General features: G+C 35.8%; 4 protein-coding genes across 8 annotated transcripts; 2 read left to right on the top strand and 2 right to left on the bottom strand.

Moving 5' to 3' along the window:
* Positions 1 to 1189: 1189 nt before the first annotated feature.
* LOC104107848 (pentatricopeptide repeat-containing protein At4g02750-like) lies at positions 1190 to 17290 on the top strand. Of its 5 annotated transcripts, XM_070177642.1 has the most exons (3): positions 1190 to 1697; positions 2757 to 3834; positions 4156 to 17290. In XM_070177642.1, the coding sequence occupies exon 3, from the start codon at positions 15139 to 15141 to the stop codon at positions 17143 to 17145; it is 2007 nt and encodes a 668-aa protein (XP_070033743.1). In that variant the 5' UTR covers positions 1190 to 1697; positions 2757 to 3834; positions 4156 to 15138; the 3' UTR covers positions 17146 to 17290. The 5 variants fall into 5 exon arrangements, with proteins under 5 accessions (XP_070033743.1, XP_009615054.1, XP_070033744.1 ...); XM_009616759.4 differs by lacking the exon at positions 2757 to 3834 and having other exon boundaries at positions 10146 to 17290; XM_070177643.1 differs by lacking the exon at positions 2757 to 3834.
* Positions 2926 to 3428, top strand: LOC138894498 (uncharacterized). Its single transcript, XM_070179198.1, has 2 exons — positions 2926 to 3111; positions 3246 to 3428. The coding sequence occupies exons 1-2, from the start codon at positions 2926 to 2928 to the stop codon at positions 3426 to 3428; spliced, it is 369 nt and encodes a 122-aa protein (XP_070035299.1).
* LOC138894497 (uncharacterized) lies at positions 6888 to 7568 on the bottom strand. The gene has a single exon (XM_070179197.1). The coding sequence runs from the start codon at positions 7566 to 7568 to the stop codon at positions 6888 to 6890; it is 681 nt and encodes a 226-aa protein (XP_070035298.1).
* On the bottom strand, positions 7922 to 8707 carry LOC138894496 (uncharacterized). Its single transcript, XM_070179196.1, has one exon. It carries the CDS (start codon positions 8705 to 8707, stop codon positions 7922 to 7924), a length of 786 nt encoding a protein of 261 aa, XP_070035297.1.
* Positions 17291 to 23185: the final 5895 nt, after the last annotated feature.

The following is a 23185-nucleotide window of genomic DNA, read 5'->3' as shown; positions in this document are numbered from 1 at the left end:
CGTGTATAGATTCAGGCATTTTCGGGCACGGCGGTCGTTGATCGTGAAGTCTACCTATTCGGAGATCATCGAGGTAGCTGCTTGGTGTCCGCAGACCTTGATCCTCCTTTCCCTATCTTTCGGTTTTATGTATTTAGTCTTACTTTCCAGATAATGTACCAGACTATGTTGTTATATATATAGAATGCTCATGTACTCCATGACACCCAGATCTTTTGGGAGGATTTTGTATTGAGTTTCGAGGTTCATATCCGGTATTTTGTGAAATTCTTAATTATTTAAACTTTCTTACGCATATTTGAATTTTAAAAATGTTGGTATGTGTGAGATGTCGGCTTGTCTAGTACTATGATAGGCGCAATTACGACAGGTCGAGTTTTGGATCGTGACAAATGATCAACCACTGCAAACTAGCAGAATCTTTTACTACTAGCTAGTTCTCATAAACCACCCCAAGTAAAAAATTCTCAATTTAAGTAGGCAGTGGCAGTGGCAAGATTTCTGCTAAGGAGTTCATAAAAGAAAACATTAAAAAATTAAAAGGGACTGTGGCTAGTGGGAATTAAACCAACAACCTCAGAAAGGTTTTGAACACCCTTGACCACTAATCTATGCTTTTAGGCTGGGGAGAGGGGATTCAAAATAGAATATGTAAAGGCACAAAAAGATTTTTTTGGTATATGTACAGTGTAATTCTCCGGTGAAAAGGGTCAAGTGAACCCCCTTCCAGTCCCTAAATCCGCCCCTGAAGTAGGTCACGACAATTTTTGGCTACAACAGTTCCTAGCTAGAGTCACTTTTAACTACTCCATCCATTTCAATTTATGTGAACCCATTTGATTGGGCACATAGTTTAAGAAAAGAGAGAAGACTTTTGAACTTGTGGTGTAAAATGAGGCACATATATTTTGTTTGGTTATAAATCATTACATAAAGGTAAATTGTTTCCAAATAAGGAAAGGAGTAATTCTTTTTGGCACGGACTAAAAAGGAAATATGTTCACATAAATTGAAACAGAGTGAGTATGTACGACGAAGGGTAGAACGGTAAATAGACCTAGCTTCTAAATGATGTATTTCATGTGCTCTCGATCATCAGTGGTAAACACGTGTATAGGCAAAATGGTAATACTCTTCTTTTAGCTTTTCACGTGTTCATTTCCCTATATAGCTTCTTCTCTGCAATTTGAAAGGAACTTTCCCAACTTTCTCTGATTTTAATTCCCTTTTCCATTTCTCTTCTCTTTTGGTGAGTGACCGTTCGTTTGCTTCTTAACTCTGTGTTTCCTTTCAATTCTTCATTCATTTTTTCCTCCGTTCATTTTCCAATACCAAATTGTTCATCTAAAATTTCTTTGATTTGTTGCCCATCGGTACGTAATCGTGACCGATCCTGTTTTTCTTTGGGGGTTTGTTTTGGTGGTTCGACTCATGTATTTGTAATCTTTTGAGTATCAGCACACATGCAGCTTGATAGTTGATATCGGGATGACAATTCTGATGCTATTTTAGAGGAGGTATTGTCCTAAGATATTACCGAGTCACATGGGATAAACAAAATTGTAGAATGCGAGTCACTGGGTAAATTATGTTGTTTCAAAATACCAAATCCCTTCAAGGAATCATTTGTTAACTTTTCGTGAATGCGGTAATTAACAAAGAGTTATTTTCATTACTTTCGCTCAAGTTTTTGACCGGTGAGTTCCTCAACCTTCTTTTACGCTTTTCTACGTTCGTTCACTCTTTCAAATAATAAGGTTGTTTATGGCCTGATGTATCTTTTTTTAATTACCTCACGTATCTGTCATCTCAAAGTAATATTCTTCCCTTCTTCCGTTGGTTCAATTTCATGTTTAGTGTTTAATATCAAGCTTGGTATACAAAAGTGTAGCATATTTTAAATTGAATTTAAGATCAAGTTCAGTTCCTCAATATGTCTCAATAAGCTTGGGACAAGTCTAATATCTGGAACTTAATTGATTTATGTGAATTTTCTCTTACTCCATATATAATCCTTATGTAATTAAATTCCTCTGCATGATGACCTGTTGTGCTGACTTTCCTTTTCTAGCTTCTGCAATGGTTTGTTTATTTGGTAGAGACTGAAAATGAGGTTGTGTTAGCATTATTCTTAGCAATGCATTCAGGCTGTTTGTTAATATGCTTAAAAAAATTGAATTTTTTTGTACTGTGTTGTTCTTAACAAAAAAGAAGAAGAAGTAATAGTTGTGTTTCTTTTACAAGTTATATAAAGTTAAATAATTTAGTTCAATGTATTAATGTGAAATAAAATAAAGTTCCTTTTATTCAATCCAATAGAAAGAGGGGAAACTCACAAGGGATGGCCAGTATAACACTAATAGTTTTCTTCTTTCTTCATTGCTTGATTATAGTTCTTTTAATCCTAAGACATTTATCAAGAACATTAGATAGAGTTGGTTGTTAGTTAGTGAAGAAACTAATTGAGGGACCTAAGTGTAGACAAAAGAACTTTGAGGGTCATATTGTTAGAGAGGGTGAAGAGCACGTGATTCTGTTAAATAGAACAGTGCCCTCCAGAACTGTATTGTATTCATTCTTCTTCTTCTACTGAAGCAAAAATGCTCCTTTTCTCTTCGTCTCTTCTCTTCATTTCTTCTTTTAGATTTCGTCAGATTCATCTCTAGATTCAATCGCATGCTATGAAACTTGATTCATAGAGTATAGATTCAACAAATTTACATGGTATCAGAGCCTCGATTGCTGTAATTGTGCAGATCAGAGTATTGTAGTTGCAGAACTTTAAGCTCAGTCATGGCGACAAATGAGATTGCACAACTAACTCACAATCATCCATTGTTTCTTCGAGATTCAGATGCACCTTGAATACCATTGATCTCGTTAAAGCTCACAGGGCCAGAAAACTATGCCCTATGGAGCAGAGCAATGAGGGTTGCATTGTCAGTGAAGAACAAGTTAGGGTTTGTGAACGGTACATGTGTAAAAGGATCGTACAAAGGAGAATTAGAGACACAGTGGGAAAGATGCAATGCTATTGTAGTTTCGTGGTTGAGTAGCACTGTAGCTAGTGAATTGGTGCCTAGCATCATGTATGCTTCTAGTGCAAAGAAGGTATGAGATGAGTTTAAAGAGAGATTTGATAAGGATAATTTGACTAGGATCTATCAACATTAGGCTGAGATTGCAAGTCTAAAGCACTAAAGCAAGGAACTGAGTCAGTTACCTCATATTTCTCAAAAATGAAGGATTTATGGGATGAATTGGACATTTTAGGACCATTGCCCTCTTGTGACCGTGAAGAATCGAGGTCGTATGTGGAACATCTAGTGAGGCAAAGATTGTTGCAGTTCCTTATGGGACTCAATGAGAGCTACAGTCCAGTGAGAAACAATATACTGCTGAGAAGGCCAGTTCTATCAGTTAATTAAGCTTATGCAGTAGCTATACAAGAGGAGAGTCAAAGAACACTAGGTGTTGTGCAATCAAACAAGGAACCGCTGCCAGTGCTTGCAGGAAGGGGTCAAATGTTCAAAGGCAAGAAACCAGGACTGATTTGCGAGCATTGTGGTTATAAAGGTCACTTGAAAAAGAACTGCTACAAAATAATAGGCTATCCTCCAGATTTCAAAAGCAAGAAGAAAGGGCAACAAGGTACATATAAACCTTTTGCTAATAATGCTAACACAGATGCAGGTATTGAAACCAAAACTCAACCACAAGGAAACTATCTCACATCAGAACAGTACAAACAATTGGTAAACCTGTTAGAGAAAACTTCACTAGAAGAAAGGAGTGCAGGACCATCAGGGTTGACAGGATCTTCAAACATGGCAGGTATTATGTCATTGATGTCTAATGTATCCAATGTATGTGTATATGATTGGATAATAGACTCAGGATCATCACACCACATAACATTTTGCAAAAATGTATTGGATTCCATTAGACCTATAGAGGGACAAAGTAGTTATGAAGTTCAAACACCTATAGGAGATAGATCTGAAATCACACATGCTGGAGATGCTACAATCCTAGAGAATAAGAAAATTAAGAATGTTTTATATGTGCTTTAAGTTCAACTTGCTCTCAGTGACCAAGCTGACTAAGGACTTATGTTGCTCTGCATATTTTTTCTCTGGTTTCTGTGTATTTCAGGGATTATACAATGGCAGGGTGCTGGGGATTGGTAAAGAAGATAGTGGACTTTATATACTTAGTAGAAGAGATGTTGTTGCTACTGGTTCATTTCACAAAGAAGGAGTAACAACCACACTGTGGCATCAAAGGCTAGGACATGCCTCTACACATGCTATGCAACACTTGCCGGATTTGAAGAATAAAGTGAAGCTAGAGATGCAAAAGAACTGTCAGATTTTCCCTTTAGCTAAACAAAGTAGACTGAACTTTCCTATAAGTAATAGTAGTTCAAATTGTGTGTTTCAATTAGTGCATGCTGATGTATGGGGTCCTTACAAGGTAGCAACCAATGATAGAAAATAATATTTTGTCACTTTGGTTGATGACTGTAGTAGATATACTTGGACTTGTTTGCTGAAATCAAAATGTGAAGTTTTTTGTTGTATTGAAAGATTTTCTTTCTTTGGTAAAAAATCAGTTTGGTGTAATGGTTAAGACATTGAGAACAGACAATGGCACAAAGTTTTTCAACAATCAGTGTAGTGAGTTGTTCGATTCACTTGGGATTGTGCATCAAAGCAGTTGTCCATTTACTCCACAACAGAATGGAGTAGTGGAAAGGAAACACAGGAACATCCTGGATGTGGCTAGAGCACTCAAGATTCAAAGTAATATGCCAGTCAGATTCTGGGGAAAATGTGTTAGAACATCAGTATACCTAATCAACAAGATACCCACACAGGTCTTAAATAAAAGATCTCCCTATGAATTGCTATATGGTAAACAACCAAGTATAGATCATTTAAGAGTATTTGGTTGTTTATGTTATACCAGTACCCTACCTAGAGGAGATAAGTTTGCTCCTAGAGCAAAAAGGGCAGTAATGATAGGGTATTCAGAGACACAAAAGGGTACAAACTATTTGATTTAGAATCTAACATTTTCATTGTTAGCATGCATGTAACCTTTAGAGAAGATGTTTGTCCTTTTCAAGGTGAAGAAGCTTGTCAAGAAGATTTGTTCATTCTTGTACTAGTAGCCATGAACACTAATGTACCAAGAACATATGGTGGTGATGTTCCTGCTGCAAATCAGGAAGACTTAAGCAATGGAAGTATGGAGGAAGAGGCAATCCCTGCAGAATCATCAGATGCAGATTTGGATGAGTCAGCATGAGTAAATGCAAATATTCCAAATGCATCAGAAGATGTTGTAGTTGAACCTCTAGCCATTATGGAGGAAACTGAAGCAAATTTTCAAGAACAACAAGCAGCAACTCAACAATTGCAGTCGTTTGAACCTGCTAACAATGCAGAAGCTCCTATCCTTAGGAAATCCACTAGAGGCACAAAACTAGCAATTTGGCTCAAAGACTATGTTACTGGCATCAGGACACATTGCCTATCCAATCTCCAATTATGTCACCTACACACATTTTCCAGAACACTACCAAGCATACCTTACCAGTTTCTCTGCCCTCACATAACCAAAGACTTTCTATGAAGCCTCTACAGATGAGAGATGGATTAAAGCTAGGCAAGAAGAAATTCAGGCACTTGAAGCTAACAAAACTTGGGAGATTGTAGAGTTGCCGCCAGGAAAGAAAGCAATTGGCTCAAAGCGGGTGTACAAAATCAAATACAATGCAAATGGTGAGGTTGACAGGTTCAAGGCACGCTTAGTGGCTAAGGGCTATACACAACAGGAAGGTCTTGACTACCATGAGACCTTTTCCCCTGTTGCAAAAATGGTCACAGTGAGGACTGTGATTAGCCTTGCAGCCTCTAAAGGTTGGAAATTATTCCAAATGGATATAAACAATGCATTTCTGTAGGGTGATCTTTATGAGGAGGTATGCATGACTTTGCCACAAGGATTCCATAGACGGGGGGTCTCAGGTTTGCAAGTTACTTAAGTCTCTTTATGGACTCAAGCATGCATCAAGGCAGTGGAATATAAAACTGACTAATGCTCTTACTGAGGCAGGATACATGCAAAGTGCCTATGATCATTCCTTGTTCACAAAGAAGTCAGGAACAGACTTGATGATCATTTTAGTATATGTGGATGACTTAATGATTATTGGGAGCAGCAGTGATATCATAGATGAAGTTAAAAGGACCTTACATAAGTCTTTCAAACTCAAAGACTTGGGAGAACTAAGGTATTTTTTGGGAATTGAAATCATGAGATCACATAAAGGCATACTACTGAATCAAAGAAAGTATGCACTAGAGCTTATATCAGAATTGGGACTCAGTGGTGCAAAGACTGCAAGTTCACCTTTTGAGAAAAATCAAAAGCTTACTACTATTGACTATGATAAGCATATAAGACTCAAAGGAGATGAGGAGCTGACAAATATTGGAGGCTATCAGAAGTTGATTGGGAAGTTGATCTATTTGACCATAACCAGGCCTCATATCTGCTTTGCAGTACAGGTCCTAAGTCAATTTATGCAACATCCAAAGCAATCACACTTGGAGGCAACTATAAGAGTGGTGAAATATATAAAAGGGTCACCATGAAAAGGAATATTATTGAAGAAGGGATCATTAGAAGAGATTTCAGCCTATTGTGATTCTGACTGGGCAGCCTGCCCAAACACCAGAAGATCAGTGACAAGCTATGTCATTAAGCTTGGTGAATAACTGATTTCCTGGAAGTCCAAGAAGTAACAGACAATAAGTAGAAGTTCTGCAGAAGCAGAGTATAGAAGCATGGCAGCTGTTAGTGCAGAATTGGTATCGCTAGTTGGATTTCTGCTTGAGAATACTTTCCTCTACCATAATCCACTTCTCTTTCAGATCTTTTTCACTGTTCTTCAATCCCTCTGAGTGATTAGGGATTCTCATTTCCAATTGTACTTGTTGTAGTTTCTCTCGAATAGCTTGGATCATTTTAGGAATTCTATTATACTCCTCAACATTTAACTGCTTCGATCCTTTTTTCAGCCTCTTTAACTTCATCCAAATTCTTTGCATAGCAGGCCTCAGCATGCTAACTTCCCAAGTATCTTTGACTTGACTTTGAAACTCCTTATGCTCAGCTAGGTTATTGAAGAACTTGAATAGTTTAGGCATAGGTTGGTGATCATGTTCAAAGTAAACACAAACAGGGGTATGATCAGAGAAGAGAGGATCCTGCAGTACCACCTCTAACTGTGTCATATTCATCATACATCTAGCATTAACTAAAGCTCTGTCTATTCTGCTATATACATGATTGTTTGTCCACGTAAATTCTCTACCAACTGTTTTAAGTTCTGTCATTCTTGTGTTCTCTAGGAAATCAGAGAAATATCTAGTTTCTGCCTCCATAACAGGGTTACCATTATACATATCTTCAAAACTTTGAATGGCATTATAGTCTCCCATAACAATCCAAGGTCCATGTAACTCATTATGCAGTTGTTCCAACTCCTCCCACATGGCCTTTCTATGTTCAATGGTATGCAAACTATATACTGTTGTCATCCAGAATTCTTTATGACTTTGGTGTATGATAATCTTCCCAGTGATTAACTGCTCAGAACAACTATGAATGGCAAAGTCCAGTACTCCAAGATCCCACAAGATCCATATTCTCCCTCTGTTACTAGCCACATAATTATCTTTCCACTTTCAATTCCTAGAGACTTTTTGGATAGTTTTCTCTGTCGTAGGTTGTTTCACCTTGTGCTCAATTATTGCTATCAACACTACTTTATTGTCTCTAAGATATTTCTTTATTTCTCTTTGTTTATAGACTTTATTCAAGCCTCTAACATTCCATGATACTATATTCATCTTGGTATAAAAGGATCATCTGTCTCCTGCATCAATTCCCACTTACTCAAGCTGATAGGCCCCAAGCTTACTTGTGCAGGCACCTGAGAACTTGATGGATCAATGGTATTGAAACCATTGGATGTGCTCACCCCCATGTTCTTTTCCACATTTCTTAAGCCATTTGACACAGACTTGTTCTTAACAGTCTTCCAACCTTCATCATCTGCATTCATTGCTGGACTTTGTGAAGAGTTCAGTGGCTGTACATTTTCAATTCCCTTCTGCTTCTCATCCTGTACTTGAGTTTGTGGAATAGCATCCTTTTGTATGCCCTGATCCCTTTGTGTACCCCCTTCCTCATGCCCTATTCTCCTCCGGAATTGTTGAGGCTTCTGATTTTTCCCCTTTATTTGTTTTGGCAGAGCTTCTTTCTGTGGTTCCTGGAACACATGCCCTAGTTGCAAGCATTTATTACAATACATAGGAATCAAATCATACCAAACTTCCTGTTCGAATTCCATTCCGTTTGGATCTTCCACTATGATCTGTTTTGGGAGAAGTCTAGTAATATACATTTCAACCAAAATTCTGGCATATGATATACGTTCAACCTTAGTGGTACAAGCATTAGCATATATAGGAACACCCAATATACTACCAATTCTTCTTAGCGAGTCATCCTCCCAGCAATTAAGTGGCAGCTTAGGAAGTTGAATCCATAGTGGGATGGTCTTCAATACTTCATTTGCAAAATCAAAAGCAGCATTCCACATTTTAACCACAACTGGTTTGCTATTCATCGTATAAGGTCTAGAATACAGCACATCTTTATCCTCCATAGTAGCAAATTTACCACAAAATACCCATCATTATGAAGGTATATTGAGGGTTTAGCAACAAAATTCCATTGGAATGTGACAAATCTTTCAAATGCAGCTATAGTAGGCGTTTCACCCACTACATACACTATTACAACCATTTTCCATCGCTCAGTAGCTCTCTCAACCACCTCTTTGTCTAATTTGGCCACTTCAACTCTATTCTTAATCGTAGGAGCTATGTAATGTAGATTCATACCTCTAGTAGCCATCTTGTTCTCAGCAAATAGATTCTTCCATTTTGTCGTTGCAAATGGCTGAGTAGGTAGCTCCAATTTCCTCTGAGCTCCAGGCTCTCCTGTTCCCCTGTCACCTCATGTTTGTTTAGGTCCTTCAATTATGACAGTTGCACTCTTACTCTGCATAGATTGTACTGAATTTGAATACCCAAAATCAAGAAGAGGTGCAACAGGAAATCATTCAATTCTAAAAACAACTTCTAGGATCAGCAGTAGTGGAAATTCCAGCTATTGAACCTGAAGTAATGAAGATAGGGAATGTGTTGACAAGAGATCAACAATTGAAGCTAATAACTCCCGTGACTAAGGAACAGATCTACCAGGATCTATAAAGTATAGAAGATTTCAAAGCCCCAGGGTGTGATGGATATAATGCTGTATTTTTTAAGAAGACATGGGGAATTATAGGAGATGAAGTAGTTGAGGTAGTACAAGAGTTTTTCAGAACATCTAAGGTTTACAAGCCAATTAATTGCACCACAATGACTTTGATACCAAAAGTGCAGAATCCATCCAGAATAGCTGAGTTCAGACCAATATCCTGCTGCACCATCATATATAAAATCATTTCCAAACTCATTACTAGCAGACTACAAGAGGTAATGGATTATCTGGTAGATGATAGTCAGTCTGCATTTGTTCCTGGAAGGGTAATATAAGATAATATTATACAAAGTCATAAACTAGTTAAAGGGTATAACAGGATGTCTATCTCTCCAAGATGTTGTATGAAGATTGATATGAGGAAGACATATGATTCTGTGGAGTGGTGCTTTCTAGAACAGATTCTAATTCAACTGAATTTCCCAGAGATCTTCATTCAATGGGTCATCAAGTGTGTCACTACAGTCTCCTATTCCATTCTCATTAATAGGAATCCTATGAAGCCATTCCCAGCAAAGAAATGACTCAGATAGGGGGACACTATGTCCTCTTTCCTATTTGTTCTAGCCATGGAATATTTCACAAGAGTTCTAAAGGGGATGAAGGAGAATAAGGACTTTAAATTCCATCCTAAGTGTGCAAAGTTGAACATAGTACAACTTGGTTTTTCAGATGACCTTCTACTGTTTTGTAGAGGTGATATGGCTTTTGTGAAAGCTTTGTATGCTTGTTTTCAGATGTTCTCAAGAGTGTCAGGCCTGGAGGCAAATATAGAGAAAAGTAGTATTTACTTTGGTGGAGTTAATCAGCAATTGCAGCTTGACATACTTGACCACCTTGGTTTCTTAAAATGAGAACTTCCTATAAGATACTTAAGGGTACCTCTTAGCACAAAAAGACTGTCCTTGGCTCAATGTAAGCCCCTAATTGATAAGATAATAGGCATGGTCATAAGCTGGACATCAAAGATACTGTCTTATGCAGGGAGACTTCAGCTAATCAAGAGTGTTCTCTTCTCCATCCAAACATTCTGTTCTCAAATATTTACCCTACCAAAGAAGCTGATTCAATTGATCGAAAGTGTATGCAAAAGATTCTTATGGACAAGAGGAGTAGATAATTCAAAAAAGGCACTAATTGCGTGGGATAAAGTCTGTATTCCAAAAGTTGCAGGGGGACTAAATATCATGGATATTCAAGCTTGGAACAAGGCTGCTATATGCAAACTACTGTGGAATGTTTATACCAAAAAGGATAAGTTATGGGTGAAGTGGATACATTGCTACTATGGGAGAAGAACCACACTGTGGATGAGTTAACCTAAGCAAGCATCTTGGATTGTATAGAAGATCTTAAAAGCCGCAAAATACCTGGAAGAAGTGGGACTATAAGAGAAGGAATTCATACTGATAAGGACCTTTTATATTCAAAGAATGTACAGGAAGCTTCGAGGTGAGTTCCCTAAATGCTCTTGGAGAAAACTGATATGTAACAACTACGGGGCTCCTAGATGGGTGTTTATACTGTATCTAAACTTACAAGGGATATTGCAAACAAGAGATAAAATAGCTAAATGGAGTCAGATTGAAGACTTGACATGCCCATTGTGTGCTAGAGAACCAGAAACAGTTGAGCATCTATTCTTTAAATGTGAAATGACATCGCAAATGTGGGAGAGATTATTGGAATGGCAGGGAATCAAAAAGAGAGCTCAAGGATGGTCTGAAGAAGTTCAATGAGCAGAAGTTCATGCTAAAGGACAATCAACAATGGCAAATATGTATAGATTATGCATGGCAGCGTGTGTCTACCATATATGGATGGAAAGGAACTTGAGGATATTTTAAGGCAAGTCCAGGACAAAGGAGATCATCTTACGATTGATAACACAAGAAGTCCATAGTCGAGGAAATCAGTATAAGAAGCTAACTAGGAAGTTGCAAGCTATGTAGTGGTACCCTATAGATTGAGGTTAGTCTTAGTTGTTTTCATTCTTATACTCAATGATAGAGTTTGATGAGTATAGGACTTGGGGCATGATGTCCAAGTTCCTAGTAAAACAAGTGTTGTAATGTTATATTTGGTTTGTGAAATAAAAAATTTACTTACCAAAAAATAATTCCACCTAGTAGCTATTTCTTCAGGCATGAGTCTTGATTTTAGTCCATACTGTACATATTTTTTCTTAAATGCATTCAATCTAACACTTCTATTATTTCCTTGAATTACACCAACAACTCTTCTAATTAGGAAGTGGTGGGTGTAGATGTAATTTTAATATTGTAATAGCAGAATTGTTGTTAGAAGCATTATCAAATGACATACACAAAAAATTTTCTAAAAGATTGTAAAATATAGCAACTTCATGGATAATATTACTTATAAATGCACCAGTATGACTTTGATCTTCATCATATTTAAAAGTAATAATACGTTTTTGCATACAAAAATTATCTTCTATCCAATGGCATGTAACAGTCAAATAATCATTTCCATTAACAGCACGACCAATATCAGAAGTAAGAGAAACTCTACAAGAAAGAGTTGCGAACAAATAACGGATATATGTCTGATATTGTCCAAAAAGCCGAAATATATCAGCTCTACAAGTACTTCTAGGAATACCTTTAAACAAAGGGTTATAAATTCTTTGAATATAAGTAACAAGATATGGTGAAGCAGCAAAACAAAAAGGTAAACAACCTAAAACAATCATTTTAGCTAATTCTTCCCGATCTTTCGCTATATTGTATTTACCCATTAAAACGCCAGTACCCGGGTTAAGTTTTTGTTGCCCACCTTCCTCATCAGCACCCCATGCAATAGGGTGGTTATCTACCATGTGCCTACGAAGTTGACCCGTTCCACTTGCTTACCTCCGGTCTCATGTTTATAAACTTTCTTACAAATTTGACATCTTACATAATTTTTATCTTCTTCTAGTCTTTCAAAAAAATTCCAACACTTACTTCTTAATCTTCGATTCCTCTTAATAGGGAGGGGAGGCCTACCTGTATTACCACGACCTCCACCCCTAATATTTTGAGTTTTACTAGCATTACCAGGTTTATCTGATGGCGTTTCAAGATTATCAAGTGATTGAATATCATCTTAATTATCATCTATACCATAATTTTCTTGAAGTTGCTCATAATCTACATTTAAATTTTCAGGTGAACTTTCAGAAATATGTGTAAAGCTACTAGAAGAACCATCACCACCTCTTGATTTTTAAAAGTTTTACTCTTACTACTACCACCCCTACTAGTACACGCTTTTTTGGCTGCTCTAAATATATTCATTATCTAAATTAAATTAAGAAATTAAATTAATAATTCTAAATAATAAAATAAAAATATACACCAAAGAAGAGAAAGAGATGGAATGAGTGTACCGGGATTCCGGATGCCGCACTAAATTTGATATCAAACTTCAGTTGATAGACTGATACTTGATATTTGTTGATATTGAATATTGATACCACACTTCATTTGAATACTTGATATTTGATAATTATAATTCTGTAGAGACTAGAGTAAATATTTGATGAAACTTGAAATAATAAGTAATTGAGAATTTAAGAGCAATAAGCAATATTATCAAGAGAGAATTAGAGTAGTAAGAGAGCAAAATGTGAGGGAAAAAATGAAGAACAACGGGGGCTGTTTATAGTTTTTAAAAGGTTAAAATTATAATTTATCAATTATTAGGGGTGGGGGGCTATTTTCTTAAGAAGGTAGGCTGAAATGGCCATTTTTGCAAAAAATGGGCGTTGCCCAACGATCATTTTTGAATTTGACCGTTGGCAACGGTAAAAAAAAAAAAAAAAAAAAATTACAACGGTAACCGGGCTAAATAGGGTTGTAGCCCGGTAAAAACTCGGTAAAGGGGAACCATGCTAACTGGGTTCCAGGGCACCGATTACCAAAAATTATTCGTTCCCGCCCGGCTCCCCCAACCCTCCCCAACCCGTCCCATCCCGTATTGTACCGGGATGAACCGAGTCGAACCGGGATGAACCGAGTCGAACCGAGCCGTTATTGTGCTGGCCCGACCCGATTAACAAGTATAGATTATCCTCCCCTCAAGGAATTTTTAGGAGTTTCAAATGTTAAAATTCTTCGAAACATGTGGAGTACTAATTGTCTTTCACTTGTCAGAAGCTCTCACGTCGTAGAGTCGATACTGTTATTGCTCAAAGGACCTTCTTTTCCTATTCTTTCCCCCTTTTCTAATTAACTAGTCTCTAAGCATGCGCATTGTGCGTGTTCCCCTATCAGTAAATAATATAAAAGTTAAAATATTATATCAATATTATCAAAAAATTATATTTGAGCTGCAGAAGTTAAAGACAAAAGTATAAGGTTTTGATATCTTATGGTGATCTGAATATATGTGTTAGCTTTGCTTCAAAAAGCCAAAACACCTTCAAGGTGTCAAGAAAACTATATACTTCGAGTAAAAACTTAAGAAATTATACCGAAAAACTATTTGTCTGAACACAAAAGAAAAAAATGTTTCAGTACATAGGCTCTCTTATCTTTGTAGCAAGCGTCATTAAGCTTTCATTGGCATAAGCGCCTTCTCATTGGTGGTGCAACACCAATGATTATCCAAAGGCACCACCATATCCAAGAACTAATTAGATATGTCATTCTTATCGGCAAGTGATTTGTTAGGCTCATAAGGTGACTCAAAATTGCAAAGTTATTTTGTTGCATTACCACAGGCAAAAATAATGGCAGTGTTTGTCTTCCTTATTTATCCAGGGAACTATAGCCAGTAAACATTACTACTATGATTTAGTCTGTTTACACAACAATATGATAATAAAATATTATAAATTGCATTTTCATGGGGAACTCAAAGCAAAAATTCTATGGATTTAATTGGGAATACAAAAAGTATAAGACGTTTTTAATAGACCAGATACGTTAAGTAGTTATCAAATTAACAATAGTAAAAATGATTATGAAAATGAAAATGACTAAAAGAGTTTCACTGGATTATTAGATGAATTTGGTTGGGAATAAAAATTATTTCACAAGTTTCAAAAAATATTTCATACATTACATTGTATTTTATGTTTTCATATAAAGTAGAATAAATAAAGATCCAATTTATTATGAGATATTCTTACCTTTTGGTACAAAAATGTTATAAAGTGGTGGTTAAATTAAGGGCAAAAATGTCGGTTAACTTTTAATGGATATTTTGGTCTTTTAACCTTACACTTTGGGCTTCACACTTCACCAAAATAATGTGGAAGAAAAAACTAAAAAATAAAAGAAGATTATAAAACAAAAATCCGGTTAAGAACCGGGGGAGTGAAGTGCACTCGCATCCACTTTTAAGCATACTATTTAAAATATATACATAATGTACAATATGCTTAAAGATTAGCTAATTCGTCCAAACTTCAGAACTAAGTATCCTGAATTTTTGAGCCGCTAATTTAGAAGTGAGGACTTAGTGTACTAAATTTTTGAGCTGCTAATTGAAATTTAGGTCTAAGTATCCGGAATTTCTGATGCTAAATTAAAATTCAGGACTAACTGTCCTAAATTCCTAAAGTGTTATTTTAAAATTCAGGACATTGAAATTCGAATTCAAGACATAATTTTTGCCACTAAAGAAAGCCTTAAACCCAATGAGAGCATAGAAGAAAAGAATTCATATGGCCGTTAAGCCCCTAATTTAATCCCTTGGCTCTTGGCGCCATGACATGCAATGAATCAAACTGTTTCTAATCTCCTCCAAAGTTGCAAAACCCAAAAGAGTTTAAAATCAATCCACGCTCACTTATTAGTATGCGGATCCATTGCCTTATCAGATCTTGCTCTGAACAAATTCATTCGTCTTTATTCACGCTTTGGTGCGACGGATTATGCTCGCAAGCTGTTCGATGAAATTACTGAACCAAACCCTTTTCTTTGGACTTCAATGATTCATGGGTATGTTGAAAATTCTCAGCACATTGAAGCTTTTTCTCTCTTCCGTGATATGCGTGACCGAGATGTTGTGCCATTGAATTTCACTATATCGTCCATACTCAAGGCGTTAGGACGGCTGAAATGGTTGAGATATGGTGAGGGGATGTTTGGGCTTATCTGGAAATGTGGGTGTGGCTTTGATCTGCTGGTGCAAAATGCTTTAATTGACTGCTTTATGAGATGTGGGGAAGTTGATTGTGCAAGACGACTATTTGATGGGATGGAGGAAAAGGATATTATTTCTTGGAACTCGATGGTATCAGGGTATGTGAGTAATGACAGAGTCGAAATTGCCCGAGAGTTGTTTGATGGCATGGTTGAGAAAAATGTGGTGTCTTGGACTAGTTTGGTATGTGGCTATGTTAGGAAGGGAGATATGGTAGAGGCAAGGAATCTTTTTGAGGCTATGCCTAGTAAGGATTTGGCTGCTTGGAATGTGATGATTTCAGGGTACGTGGATATTGGTGATGTGCAGGCCGCGAGTTTTCTGTTTCAGGCCATGCCTATTCGTGAAACTGGAACATGGAATTTGATGATATCAGGGTATTGTAAGGTAGGCGAGCTAGAAAGAGCAAGGCACTACTTTGAACAAATGCCCTGTAGGAATGCGGCGTCATGGACTATGATGATAGATGGCTATGTTAAGTCTGGGAACTTGCATGAAGCAAGGAGTTTATTTGATGAAATGCCGGAGAGAAATATTATTACATGGTCTACCATGATCGGTGGCTATGCTAAGCATGGGAAGCCTTCTGCTGCTTTGGAATTGTTCAAAAGCTTCAAAACGCAGAGTCTTGAGATGGATGGTACTTTTATTTTGAGTATTATCTCAGCTTGCTCTCAATTAGGGATTGTAGATGCAGCTGAGTCAATTATGAACAATGATGTGGAATCCAGATATTTTTCTGATACACGTGTTGTTAACAGTTTAATAGACCTGTATGCAAAATGTGGAAATATTGAGAAAGCCTCGCAAGTGTTTGAAGTGGCAGATATGAAAGATCTACATTGTTATAGTACAATGATTGCTGCATTTGCTAATCATGGCTTAGTTGAAAAAGCAGTACATTTGTTTGAGGATATGCAAAGAGAGAACATAGAGCCTGATGAAGTAATTTTCCTCGGAGTTTTGAGTGCTTGCAACCATGGAGGACTTATTAATGAAGGGAGGCGGTACTTCAAACAAATGACTGAAGAATTCAAAATTCAGCCCACAGAGAAACATTATGCATGCATGGTTGATATCCTAGGTCGCGGTGGGTTCCTTGAGGATGCCCATGAGATGATATTGAGCATGCATATGGCGCCCACATCGGCTGTTTGGGGTGCAATGCTCGCAGCTTGCAATGTTCACCGCAATGTCCAGATGGCTGAAATTGCAGCGTCTGAGTTATTCAAGATAGAACCTGAAAATTCCGGAAATTACATTCTCTTGTCCAACATTTATGCTGATGCGGGGAGATGGTGCGATGTAGCTAGAGTAAGGGCAATGATTAGAGAGCATCACATCAGAAAAAACCGGGGATCTAGTTGGATTGAGTTGGATTCTGCTGTGCATGAGTTTGTAATGGGAGATGTGTCCCATGTGGCTGCAGACAGGATATACTTCATGCTGAGTCTGATGAATGAAGATATGAAGCTTTCAGGATATACCAAAGATAAAGATCGGAATCCAATTTCTACTTTGTACCCCTCATTTCTATCTCTTACAAGTGATATTGAAATTGATGAGCAACTGTTTTGATTGATTTCTGTCTCAACATGCCTAGGTACTTCAAATGGATATAGAATTTGAATACTAGCTTTCTTTAATTTTGAAATTGTTTAGGATTTGTAGCCTGACCCTTAATGCAGTATTAGTTAAACAGGCTTGTATGTTTTTTAAAGAATCGTTGAATATGCTTCACGTTAAACCTCAGTCTAATGGTTTCATATGAAGTCCGAGGGACCTGAAATCTATACAATCTCTCATATATGGGTGAAAATCACTTACATCCCCCAAGTTTACTCTGAAAATCAGATTTATCCTTCAACTTTAAACAATTGTCATTTTCATCTTTTCATCCTACGCAATGTCTATTTTACCCTTGATATTTTCGACTCCTCATATATGTAATGCCTTTTTTATATTATTTAGATATTTTTTAATGCAAGTATTTATTTTATATGCTAAAAATATTATATCTTATTATATATTTGATCTAAATTCACTAACATTATAAATAAAATATTCATAATATAAATTTATTACAAAATGTATTGTTACTTTATTATTATTATTATTTTAATATTATGTATATTAAAATGCATATAATGTATGTCGGTGTGTGTGATTTTAAGTTTCACTATTTTTTTTATTCTCTATGTGTATATAAATTTTTGAGTTCTGATTGTTATTACTAGATTTTTTCTAAATTATAATTAAAGTTCATGTAAAGTGTAATAGATAATTGTTGCAAAGTTATTATAAAAGTTACCTCTATTTTCGCCCATTATATTTTTATTACCTGTATTGTATAATTTATAAATTTTTCACTCTCTTTTATTCTCAATTTTGTAAATAGATTGAGTTTTGATTGCTATTAATAAAATTACTGATACGAGTAAATTATTTATTGTAATTTTTTCCCTTATTTATTTCACTATTGAACATCATTAACTTATATGCTTGACTACTACTTCTCACTTTTTTGGTTTCAATTTTTTTTTTATTTGTCTATAGACTAGAGATAAGTCGATAACATAAATTAAAATTAAAAAAAATCATTATATTAAAGAATTAAAATAAGAGATAAAAATTATAGAGGGTAAAATAAGCATTTTAAGAAGTCACTATTGATATGTGGAGCAGAATGATAATTGTTCAAAGTTGGAGAATGAATTTAATTTTTAAAGCAAACTTGGGGATGTAAATAATTTTCACCCCTCATATATGCAAGTGATATTATCATATCATCATCATTTGGAAGAACTAGATATATCAATCAAATTGATCAAGATTTAAAAGATTTCCTTACGTTCTTGAACTTTATATGCTCAATTAAACTAAAACACACTAAATGAAACGGAGGGAGTACTATTTATCATAAGCCTAAAGTGTGATACTATGGCCAATCTCATATATGGAGCCCGAGGAAGGATATTCAAGAATCAGCTTGAGATACAAATCATATGGAGAGTGAAAAAAGGAAATTCATCCCTTTGATGTGATATTTGGACATGATTATGCTAAATTTGGAAATGTTGCAGGCTAAATATATGCAACTTAGTAAATCATTTCATATCCTTCTATAAAAGCATCTTACGAAGGATGAAAATTTGTGTGAATTAAAAAGGTAAAAATATGAAAGGTTACCCTTACTAGTGCTAAGTAATTTTATCTATCTTTTACCACTTTTCACTCTTTAAGAAAAAAAATCTTACTTTACCGACAAAGGTTATGATGGAGTTGGTAAGTATTCATTCATCCTTAACCAGATGTATCAGGTTCGAGTCTTGAGTATAGAGTCACCTTTGTTAGGGAGCACTTTACCCCCCAATATGGGATTTTCCGGCGCGAATTCAAATTTAGTCGGGCCCCAATGTGAATACCGGACACTGGGTGGAAAACCCAAAAAATATCTTAACTTTTAATCACAAAAGTGGAGTATTTGTTTAAACTACAGTTTATCTCTCTTTAAACATTTCAATCAACTAACATTCCACAAACAATAAGGGTAAATGAATGATTTTTGTTTTTTTTAAACGTCAAATAAACAAATTCAATATGATGAATTGATACTTGGGAACGGAGATAGCAGTGTATTTAGACAGTAACCAAACAATAAGATCAGATATAAAAATCAATATTGTAGGAATCATGATGAACTTATCTCGCCTTTTTCAGCTAACTTATTTTTGCTTAATGTAGGTAGCACAAGGCTCCAAGCTAACTTAATTTTTTAAGCCTTAAAGTTGGTCAGAAAATTAAAAGATTAGCAAAGCACAAGAAATATTCTTAATTGCTCGTAAAGATTCTCAAGAAAAAGTTTTAATTATCCGATAAATGTCTGATAACCACCACTAGCTAACAAGATGGTTAATAATAAAGCCTCGGATACTTTAATCTAAAAAGTCGGAAGAAATTCAAAAATAGTCCCATTTATAAGTGGTCATTCAAAAATAGCCACAATTTCAAAAGTCATCGAAATTTAGCCAATTTTTTATGTAAATATAAATTTGAACGAAAACATTGTTCGAAATCCGGAAAATACTCCAGCATAATATACTGGAATTCCAGTATAATATACTGGAGTTCCAGTATATTATACTGGAGTCAACAAAGTATACCGGTCCAGCATAATATACTGGAAGTTCTTAAACAGATGCACCGAACTCCAGTATATTATGCTGGACCGGTCTCTGTTGCAGCAAAATCGTGACTATTTTTTAATTATTTGGCAAACACCGACTATTTTTAAATAATCAGTCCGAAAATTAGTTAGCCCGTGCTATTTTAAGTCTAAACCCACTCCTCTTTGCTACAAATATTATTAAAGGACTCATAAAAATACTCTACTAATGATAAGTTCGATAAAAAGATACTAAAAACTAACTAAGGGATCGTGTTTATCCTGATTTTTTCATTATATGCGGATTTTTTATTCGCTGAAAGGACAATATATTTAGCGTAATTGATTATTTTTTTATAAAAGAAAAATATAATTATTTCATGTCTGACTAGTCTTTTTTTTTGGAGAAAAATATTTTGACTTCTATAAATTAAGAATCATTCCTTCTCATTCAGTACATTCCACAATAGCCATAAGAGGTTTGATAGTCTTTTTTAGGAGGAGAATTTCGGGACAAATGTTAGCATGTCACTTATGTGTGCATCTTTGAGAGGTTGTTCTCTCTATATTTTGTACTATCTTTTATATAGTGGATTGATCATCTCTGCCTCTGAATGTAGGTCAATTGACCGAACTACGCTAAATATTTGTTGAGGTTTTGTTTTTAAGATGAAATAGTCTTAAAATGAGGGTGAATGCGAAATGGAGGGAAAATAAAATTTTTGAGTAAAATTTTAAGTTTTCCCTTCTTGACAATGAGACATTGTCCCATATTGGAAGAGGAAAAGATTTTTGGTGGGTATATATATAATTGCTCTTCTTGTAGCTCTTAAAGAGTTAAGAAGAAAGCAAGCCTCGCGTCGTCGTCGTCGCTCGCTCGCTCGACTTCGGCTTCGGCTTCGGATTTGGTCAAATGATTGATTGATTAATTTTTTGGACCAAATTTATTTGTTAATAGTAAATATTAACGTAAGATTATCCGCATTTGTAACGGATATTTTTTAATCCGTGTATTGACCACCAGGCAGCCGCCTAATGCTCTTCCCACCATGAATGTGCTTGCTCCACAAACAAGCTAATGCTTGCTCCACCATGGAGGGTGGACGATTGTTCTTCTTCAACACTGGCTGCTATATATATGTGCAGCAGCTGTTGAAGAAAGACACACACAATACACAAGACACAAAACTGAAATCGCTCAACAGATTTGGCTATACATTGCACCAGTATGTTATTCGTTCTATCCTGGGAGGAAATAATCCATAACCTTGGGTACTAGGAGGGGATTAAATTCCTTAAGGAAATACTGTGAATTCAGTGGGCTCGAATTTATTACTGTTTCATTACGATAACTTATATTTTTCAGAATTATTATTTACAAATACAGCAATATTGGCGGGACTAACAATCTTAAGGAATTTAATATTTATTTCTGTATTCGTGTTATTCTTATTATTCTGCAAACTAAAATCTTTGTGGTTTTGTGTACTCCCATTTTGGAGAGTAAAGCCTTCGTGGCGTTTTATTGGAGATTAAAATCTACGTGATTTTTACTCCAGTTTGAAAACGTTTGTTTGTGTCATTCTTTTATAGAAAAAATGACGACTGAAAGCGAAAATCAAGTTGTTCCGATGGTGACTCCCAACGCATCGACAAGCCGAACACCGGCGTTGGCACCGGCTGAAAAACCCGAAAAATTTTTCGGGATTGATTTCAAGCGCTGGCAGCAGAAGATATTCTTCTACTTAACTACGTTATGTCTATAGGAGTTCATCAAGGAAGATGTTCCTGATCTGCCAGATAAAACTCCAGAGAATGAACGCTTTATCGTGATTGAAGCGTGGAAGCATTCTGATTTTTTATGTAAGAATTATATTCTTAGCGGACTGGATGATAATCTGTATAATGTATACAGTGGCGTGGAGACGTCAAAAGAAATTGTGGATTTGAAATATTGAAAAGTAAATGCATCTACGAACAAGCCAAGGTAATTCAACATCTACTATTTATGCATAAAAAATAATTTTGACTTTATATTTATAGTGTAATTTTTCAACGAACAAACCTCCTTCTGCCACCCTAGCTCAATCCTTATTTCCAAATATATAAATTATGTCTCTAAAAACTTAAAAATATTATGATATATTACTCAAAGTAACAATATAAAATAAGAAAAAACAAGCTAAGAGATATAGAGAGAAAGAGAGGAAGAGAGATTCTTATTTCTTCTTCAATTGTGTGTATTTTCCTATCTATTACAAAGCCTTTATATAGGCATGAAAAGTGAAGAAAAATATGTCATTGAATATGTCATTAAGCATTTGAGAAGATCATGAAGGAAAAGTAGACATCCACCATAATTTGATTTTTCTTATAACACTCCCCCTTGGATGTCAATAGATAATGTACCTCGTTAAAATCTTATTAGGAAAAAACTCTATGGGAAAAAAATTCCAGTGAAGGAAAAAGAGTACACATGTTTAGAAATACGCCTTTTGGTTGCCTCGTTAAAAACCTTGCAAGGAAAACCCAGTGGGACAAAATCTTGTAAGGGAAAAAGAGTACAACGCGTATTAACTCCCACTGATGAGAGCATCAGTTCATATCCTTAGCCTTCACATCCCAATCTTGTACACTAGTTTCTTGAAGGTTGACGTTGGTAGAGATTTGGTGAACAAATCAGCCATATTATCACTTGAACGGATCTGTTGCACATTGATATCACCATTCTTTTGAAGATCATGTGTGAAAAATAACTTTAGTGAAATGTACTTTGTCCTATCCCCTTTTATGAATCCTCCCTTCAATTGGACTATGCATGTTGCATTGTCTTCATATAAAATTGTGGGTAGTTTGTCACACTTCAAACTACATTTGTCTCGAATAAGATGTATTATAGACCTCAATCATACACATTCTCGACTTGCTTCATGAATAGCAATTATCTCAGCATGATTAGATGAAATAGCCATGATTGATTACTTAGTCGATCGCCAAGATATGGCAGTGCCTCCATATGTATACACATAGCCTGTTTGAGATCGAGCCTTGTGTGGGTCAGATAAATATCCAGCATCAGCATAACCAACAAGATCAGGACTGCAATCATTGCCATAACATAATCCCATATCGATAGTCCCTTTTAGATACCGCAATATGTGTTTGATTCTATTTTAATATCTCCTTGTAGGAGCAGAGCTATATCTTGCTAAGACATTCACGGAAAAAGTTATGTCAGGCCTTGTAGTGTTAGTAAGATACATTAGTGCACCAATTTCACTATGATATGGTACTTTAGGACCAATAAACTCTTCATTCTTTTCTTGAGGTCGGAACGAGTCCTTATTCAGATCAAGTGATTGAACAATCATCGAAGTACTTAATGGATGTGGTCCATCCATGTAAAACCATTTCAATACCTTTTCTATGTAGGCAGATTGATGAACAAACGTC

The sequence above is a fragment of the Nicotiana tomentosiformis genome, chromosome 6 (assembly GCF_000390325.3).
Source record: "Nicotiana tomentosiformis chromosome 6, ASM39032v3, whole genome shotgun sequence".
NCBI lineage: Eukaryota > Viridiplantae > Streptophyta > Magnoliopsida > Solanales > Solanaceae > Nicotiana > Nicotiana tomentosiformis.
This window is presented reverse-complemented; position numbering and strand designations above follow the sequence as displayed.